At 31.9% G+C, this 8,194-nt stretch overlaps 1 protein-coding gene across 2 annotated transcripts; it reads right to left on the bottom strand.

Annotated features, from left to right (window-relative positions):
* Nucleotides 1–1,823: 1,823 nt before the first annotated feature.
* LOC114276098 (uncharacterized) lies at nucleotides 1,824–6,795 on the bottom strand. Of its 2 annotated transcripts, none has more exons than XR_014366651.1 (3): nucleotides 6,014–6,795; nucleotides 3,955–4,533; nucleotides 1,824–2,075 (listed from the first exon to the last, which is right to left on the bottom strand). XR_014366651.1 is itself a non-coding variant. In XM_082925090.1 (3 exons), the coding sequence occupies exons 1-2, from the start codon at nucleotides 6,587–6,589 to the stop codon at nucleotides 3,983–3,985; spliced, it is 930 nt and encodes a 309-aa protein (XP_082781216.1). In that variant the 5' UTR covers nucleotides 6,590–6,637; the 3' UTR covers nucleotides 1,824–2,075; nucleotides 3,955–3,982. The 2 variants fall into 2 exon arrangements, 1 of the variants encoding a protein (XP_082781216.1); XM_082925090.1 differs by having other exon boundaries at nucleotides 6,211–6,637.
* Between the last annotated feature and the right edge of the window lie 1,399 nt (nucleotides 6,796–8,194).

The following is an 8,194-nucleotide window of genomic DNA, read 5'->3' as shown; positions in this document are numbered from 1 at the left end:
ATTTGCTTTGATTTGTTATCTAGTTTTGGTCTGTTTATTTCTTTATTTTATTGTTGTTTGGTAGTCTTGGGTTGTTTGGTCTGTATCAGGTTTGGTTAGCTGTTATTGGGTGAGGTTGTTTTGGTGTTTGTGGTTGGTGTTTCTCACCAACTCGTGATGGTGTGCTAGCATATGATTGGGCGGCCTTTGTAGTGCTAACCTAGTTGGGACTGATTAGGTTCGCTATGATGCTCTTTGCACTCATCCTTCTCTTTCTTTTTTGATGTAATAGTTTTCTGTTTCATCAATAAAGTTCCTTTTCTTTGCTGATCAAAAAAAAAATGGTGGTAAATAGAAAGAGAAACCTACCTAAAACCCAAAGCAAATAAGCCGAAGTGCAATTAGAAGTTAAGCATCAACACATTTTTAGCTCATGTTGTGACAATCACTAATATGAATTTTCATTTCATTTCTTTTCTTTTATTTATTTATTTATTTATTTTGGCTTTTAGTAAAGTTTAATAATAAATTGTGAACATCTTAACGTAAATTCAGAGTATACATACTTGAAATAGAAAAATATTTAAGCTGAAGCCCCTTCAAAAATTATACACCATCTTAAAAGTATCATCACCAGCTTTCTCTTGAGTGTTAATTTGTGATCTCAAAAGAAATGGTAGACTTAAAACCTAATGTAATACCCAAGACATGCATATAACTAATATATGAAGAGGGTAACTTTGTAATTTAAAAAAAATTAGGTTAATAACCTCATTAGGTTTTACAGTTATTCTCAAAAAATCCAAAGAAGGGGATCTCTAGAGGATTCCAACAAAAGAGGTTGAAGAATCAATTCTTGGTACTAGTTCAATCTATTTATTTAAACTAAGAACTCTAGTACAACCTCTCCTTTCTATTATTTATTGTATTTCAATTTGGGGCTAAATTTCTTTAGGGTTTGGCTAGAACCCACAGCTTATGTATGATGTTTGGGTAGTTTTTGGCGATTAATCCGTGAGAAGTGCCTGAGGTAGCAAAGAATGGCAACATTTGTACCTTGCATAGGTCGGTGCAAGAAGCAAGGAGCCAAGGTGTGTTGTGTGGGATTCATATCACTTGCATGTATATATGGCTAGTTGGATATCATAGAAACCATAGTTGAAAAAAAAAAAAAAAAAAAAAAGAAAGAAAGAAAGAAAAAAAGAAAAAGGAACTTATGAACGAAATTGCTTAACCAAACTGGTGAGTGTATGGGCGTTAATATTAATCAGCAAAGGTGATTTGATTATTATAAGTGGGTATGGATTAAGGACATTTGCAAGACCTGAAGTAGATAGAATAGATGACTATTGTGGACAATGAACAATCTTAGACTTTGCATGAACACACATTAGGCAATGTTTTCTTTGATAATTATCGGGGAAATTGTATATCAGTGTAAATTTAGAAAAATAATTACAGATTAGTAGTCAAAGTTTATGAATATTAATAATTAAAATTATAGATTTTTAATGTATTTATAAATACACTGGAGTGTATTCCTTCCATAATTATTTATGTGGTGTTATATTTATTAGGACAATGAGATTGAAGTGGATCGTGGTATTTTGAAGTTAGTTTTTGGATTCTTTTAGCACTTGAGGTAAGTGACCCCCTACCACTGTCAGTGTTTCAACCTCAATGTTCTACCTGCAAAATGCTTCTTTGAGTGAGGTCGAGGCCAATTACTTGACTTGTTTTTTTGTTGATAATAAAAAATATTTTTCATTGATTTTCGTTTTCCATTATTCCAAACACGAGAAAATACAAACCACGCAAAAGGTTCCAATCCTAGATCTTCAATATGGGAAACAATATCTTTACTACTTAATAATAGCACACAACATATTCATTTTTAAATCAAAATTAAAATTTATATTTTACAAATTTAACAACACACTCATCAAGTAGACACACACTCACTAACATATATATACATTCTAATCTTTGATATTGTATCTGCAACTTCCCAGTATTGTGTAATGCATCAGCTTGACCAAAATTCGCCCTGGCTCCAAAAAGCTATGCCACTTGGATCAAATTGAAATGCACCGCAACTACATGACACAAATCAAAGATTGCTACAATTACTAAATTTCCTGAGCATATTGGATTTGACATGCATGTCACCCAAATATATTTTAAAAACCATGTATATGCTGATTAGATAGCTTCAATTAATGTATGATAACAATGAAAAAAAAATGAAAACAATGAAAACACTTTCGGTGTTGCTCAATTTTAATGGGAAGGATTCTCTCCCATCCACAATTTTACTAGAGGGGTGTTGTTGGGATTTATAGAGCCACCGCATATCCTATTTTGATAATTTAAAAAATAAAAAATAAAAAAATAGATTCATTATATTCATAACTATATGATTTCATTATATTTGTTTACAAAAACGAATGACAAGTATAATTTTGAAATTGTCCATTCATTTTTTTAAAGACCAATATGAAAAAAATTATATGGATATAAATATTGCATTGATCTAAATTTTATCCTAAATGGTCTACAATTTTTTTTTTTTTTTTTTTACAAATTGTACGATTCAAATCATCAAAATAAGATCTATAATGTATCTTACGAACCGATTATCACACTTGTAATTCAACAACAAATTAGACAGAACTCTTTCCCATATTAATAATAGAAAGCAAAACATAAAAGAGGGCTTGTTTTCTTCAAATATTAAGAGAGACTTATGTAATTTACTCTAAACTGTACAACCAAAAACATATTTGTTTTATTCATTATTTGAGATCAGAGGTAGAGAGGAATATAAGTGTTTAATTGTAAAGGGTGAGCTGTCTAGTAAGTGTGAATAAGAAAAAAATAGGGGTTAGTTGTACCATTTAAATTTTCTAAATTCTTAAATTATTTTTTTTACCCATTAGATTAAATTTTCACTATTGCTGATTTGCAGATATCGTATCCAATTAAACCATATGAACTGAAATAAGAAACAATAAATGGATGCAACTAATAAATTAGGAATGAAGTAAAAAAAATGTGACTATAGTTTACTGTATAACAAAATATGAAAATGTATTGAATTTTAATATATATACATATATATTTACATTTTTATTTATTTATTTATTTTTTTGTGTTTGGTGAATTTTTTATTTTTTATTTTATAAATATTATACTTTTTAAGTGTATCTAAATTAGATGTATTTAATAAATAAAAAAATTGCGTAAAATATTAAAAAAAAAATCACTAAAAAGGAAAAAAAAAAAAAACTCAATTTTTTGAAAAGTGAATTAAACCAAACAAGGTAAACATATTATTTTTTTATTCATATAACTAATGAATTACTAATAAAAATAAGCTAAGTGTTAACCCACTATAATTATGAGAGGTTGGTGTAAATTTACCTAACCAAGCAGTCATTTTCTTATTCATTATTTGAAGTAGAGAGAAATCTGGGTTTTTGGTTGTCTAAATTGTAAAATTATTTTTTTAACCATTAGATTAGATTTTTAGCATTAATGATTTGGACAAATTGTCTCCCATATGAACTGAAATCATGAACAATAAAGACTAAAAAGATGCAATTAGTGATTTAAAAATGAAGTAAAAAAAGTGACTATAGTTTAAGGTATAAAAGTAAATTTAAAAAGAAAATGAAAAACTATTAAAAAAGTGTCCAAGTCTTGTACCTTTTGTCAATTGCAGCTATTAGAGTCAATAACAAACCTTTATTTTCACTACTCATTTATTACGTCCACGATTTTATTTTTTAATTGTTTGCATGATGATTTCCAATCAAGTGCTTTGTATAAACATCAAAAGAAATAAACTAGCTTTATTATGTATGATACAAATAAACTGCCAAGAAACTAAAAATAGACTAGATAACAACCATAACCAAGCCATAATTTTTCATGATCAAGCAAAAGGATGCAGAAATTCATTGTAATACTTACCAAAGGACACCATTTGCATTGGCTAATTTCACCTTCTTCTGTTCTTGTGAGCATGCTTTTTAAATCTCTTTCTGCTTTTGTTTCGTTCACCTTCAATGATCCTCACAAGCCATTGAGGTTTTCCTCTAGAGAACATAAGATATCCCATAACAAGTCCCCACACAAGCCCACATATATAACCCGGTAATATGACTTCCCAATTGAATCCACTTGAAGGATTGTCTTCTTGTTGAAACATCAAGGGTGGTGGTTGTGGTGTCCTTGGATTGCATGTATTAAGCAATGGAGGTCCACATAATGCCAAGTTGCCAATGTAGGAATCATTTAAAAATGTATCAAATTGGTTGCCTTGTGGTATCGGCCCTACTAGTTGATTTTGCGAAAGGTTCAAGACTGCAAGGGATATCAAATTCCTTAGTTGTTGAGGAATCTCCCCAGTGAATTTGTTGGAAGAGAGATCTAACCATTCAAGTGTTGTCAAATTAGCAAGAGATGCTGGTACATGACCTATAAGGTTTTTGTGGGATAAGTTGAGCCCTCGGATTGAATTTAGCCTTCCAATGATCTCTGGAATCTCACCTTCAAAATTGTTTTTCGATAAATCAATTGCAGTGAAAATGGTTAGGACTTTTACCATTTCTATGGTTGATCCTTTGATTACTATAGTCAAACAATCATTATAGTAATATGCTGAACTACTAGGCATCCCTAAGTAATTCAATTCAAAACTAGCTTCGTTGACATTCATCATAGCATTGAGATTCTTGAAATATTTTCTTGGCAATGGACCAGTAAAATAATTGTTTGATAAATCCATAACTCGCAAGTTGGGGAAGGGAAATTTGCACTCTGAATTCGGTAGAGGCCCATGGAATTTGTTAAATCTCAAAATTAGAACTTGTAGTGAAGTTAAATTTTCCAACCAATATGGAAATTTATCGGAGAACTTGTTATGTCCAAGGTCTAGCACTTTTAGCATTTTGCAATTGACTAAAGACTTTGGTACTGGGCCCTCAAATCCATTTCCGTCAAGGTTGATTGTTTCGAAGGAATTTCCCTTTACAAATGCATCAGGAATGGTGCCAGAAAAATTATTCTTTCGCAGATCAAGCACAGAGAAACCTATGCTGAAATTTCCTAAACATTGTGGAATAGAACCATTAAAGTTGTTACTAGATAGGACAAGAATTTGAAGGGAAATTGCATGACAGAGCATGTCTAGCTCACCACTGAAGTTATTTGATGAAAGAATGAGACTAGTAAGGTTCACGAGTTTTAAGGTTGAACTTGGAAACCTACCATGTAGGTTGTTATTGCTCAAATCAACAATAGTTAAATGAGTGGATTTGAACTCTTTTATTTGGCCAGTCAATTTGTTATTACTGAGGTTGAAGAAATCCAATGCTGGTAAGCTGAAGACCCAAGATGGAATTGTACCACTGATTAAGTTATTACCTAAAAGTAATGCCGCTAGATTTGGAAGTCCAATTATTTGTGATGGAAGAGGTCCTCTTAGCAGATTATCCGACAAATCTAACGCAAAAAGTTTTGTTAGGTTTGCATTGGGTAAAAAATCTGCGATTTTACCTTCAAAATTATTACCCTCAACTCCCAAGTAGATGAGATTTCCAAGGTTTGAAAGTGAAGATGGGAGCATGCCAGTGAAATTGTTTTCTCTAATGTCAAAATCAGTCATTTCCGTAAGGTTTCCGAGCGACGTAGGGATGGATCCATAAAATTTATTATCAAAGGCAGCCAAAATTTTCAAGGACTTCAAATTCCCAATTGAGTGAGGTAGTTCTCCAGAGAAATTAGTGTATGCAAGCTCCAAGTACTGGAGAGGACTGCTCGAGTTTATAAACTCGGGAAAATAGCCAGTGAGAGCAAGATTACCGAATATACGCAGGTTATTCAGATGTGGTAAATGGAATATTCCGTCAGGAAATTTTCCAAGCAATCCACACTCACTAAGATCGAGAAGTGTTAAAGAAGTCAGATTGAGCAAGGAATTCGAAACCACTGAAGATATGTTTACACTATCAAGATTAAGTTCTCTTACCTTGGTTAAGTTTTGAACAAGTAATTCAAATCCAGGTTGTTCCAACCTCAAACCATAATTGTAAGAGAGATCAAGCGAGACCAATTTGCTCAGAAAGGAGACTTCTATAGGGACTTTGCCAGAAAAACTAGAGTGAGAGAGGTTGAGGTGTGTCAATCTGGTGAATCGACTAAATTCAGATGAGATTGGAGACATACCAAAGTCATTGAAAGCAAGGTTGAGGCTTTGGAGGTGAGGAAAGTAGTAGAAGATGGTGGTATTGGGGTGGATGGTGCCTAGGAGCCAGCTGCAACTGAGGTCGAGGCCAATTACTTGACTTGTGTTGTTGTCACACTCGACCCCATCCCATGAGCAACAATCAGAACCCTCCTTCCACGACTCCATCTTCGGGTAAGAATGGATTCCGTAGATATAATCACAGTAATATTCGGAAGCAGATTTATTGAAGGAAAATTGTTGCTTAAATTGGAGCAATGCAGAGGTCTGTTGTTGAGTGCAGAGTTGGGCATGCAAACAAGTAATCTGGAAAAAACAAAGAAACAAAAAGAGGTGAAAGAGTTGATTGTTAGAGACCATCTTTGCTCCTAGATTCAAAAACAAAGGTTGTAATGCTTGCTGACTATTAAGAGGCCAAATGCTTTTATAGGCAAATGTAGGTGCAATGCAAAGCCTACAAACAAGTAAAGTGAGTTTGACTAGTCAGTCTTCATGGATGTTTACACAGCTGGACTCCATAACTTTTCACTCGTCAAGGAAGACTTGGCTTTATAAATGTTGAGCATAGCTGCAATTTACAATTTATTATAAGTTAAAAGTTAATAATTAAAAAGTTAAAATAAAAAGTATTTTTTCTCTAATTTTTAAATAATTAATTTTTTTAATTTATTTAAGTTATTATAAAAGTGTGACAAATTGTCATGTTTTTTACTTTTTATGTATTCTGAAATTACTCTCCTAAATTTATTAAACATTAATAAAATCACAGACAACCATAGACATCCTTTTCAAATTCAAACAACCTCAAAAATCAAACACCTTAAAATAACCAAACACCTTGAAACATCACAATCTACTATCAATCAAACACCATGGATGTTTCGGATCGATTACCTCATGGAATTTACATGATCCTTAACATCAGTAGATAAACTATTCTGATTTTTTTAGATGTTGATCTACTCTCCACCATGTTCTTGTCTTCTTCAGAGCTCTACTTGTTTTTCGGGTATGTATTGTTTTATCTTCTTTCTCATCTCTACCTCAAACCCTCCTCTTTCTGTTTTTATTTATTTTTTATTTTTTTTTATTTATACATTGTTTGGTTTTGATCATACAAAGATATATATATATACGCATATATCATGTTCTTGTAAAACAATTGATTTTATCTGATTTACTAGAACAATGCAAGTAAATTTTATATTACTAGCAGTGGGTGCAAACACGATGAGTTTGCAATTGTAGGTCTAAACTTTTCAATGGTTTGATTAATGAGGAAGATGTTTTAATAATTTCACTACCATGGCCTGTTCAATATTTGTTTCATTCACTACCTTCTCATTTTTTTATTTTTTTTTTGATCAGCCAAAAAAGAATTTTATTGATGAATATTCAAGCAATTAGAGAAGATATATCAGTAAAGAGGACAAATGCAAAAAGCGTCACAGCAGACCCATGTCATCCCAACAAGGTTGGCACCGCGAGGGCTACCCAGTCATATGCTAGCACCCCTTAAATGTTTGTGAGAAACCAACAAACACAAAAAACGGAGAAACAAGTTAAACACACATTCAGATCAAAACTCTATTGTGACCACCCCAACTTCAAATCAAAACTCTACTCCCCAAACACATCCTGATCTGCCTCAGATTGAAAATAAAATCTTGAACTAAAAAGTTGAACACCTTTAAGAATGGTTTCATCCACAAAGCAGTCCTAATCTTGATCAACTCACATAGCTTTGTCAGATTCAAATCAAGAAAAATCATGAAAATATATCAAGAAAATAAATATTTTTGCAATGATATACTCATCTGTAAGAGTTTCAGCTTTTAATGTTAAAAATACTTAAAGTTCTCATTATTACTACTCTTTGTTTAATTTTTTTAATCTAACTGCAAAAAAAAAAAAAAAAAAAAAAAAAAAAAAATTCTAACTGCTCTCCTATGCAACAACAAAATT

This window comes from Camellia sinensis, chromosome 4 (assembly GCF_055761805.1).
Source record: "Camellia sinensis isolate YWXY chromosome 4, ASM5576180v1, whole genome shotgun sequence".
Taxonomy (NCBI): domain Eukaryota; kingdom Viridiplantae; phylum Streptophyta; class Magnoliopsida; order Ericales; family Theaceae; genus Camellia; species Camellia sinensis.
This window is presented reverse-complemented; position numbering and strand designations above follow the sequence as displayed.

What these genes read in the sequence shown, in the direction of transcription:
- LOC114276098 (XM_082925090.1), bottom strand. Translation starts at nt 6,589, where the DNA reads ATGGTCTCTAACAATCAACTCTTTCACCTCTTTTTGTTTCTTTGTTTT. An exon ending in CCTTGCTTTCAATGACTTTG is followed by an intron (nt 4,534 to 6,210) that starts GTATGTCTCCAA and finishes ACAATTTTGAAG; the next exon opens with GTGAGATTCCAGAGATCATT.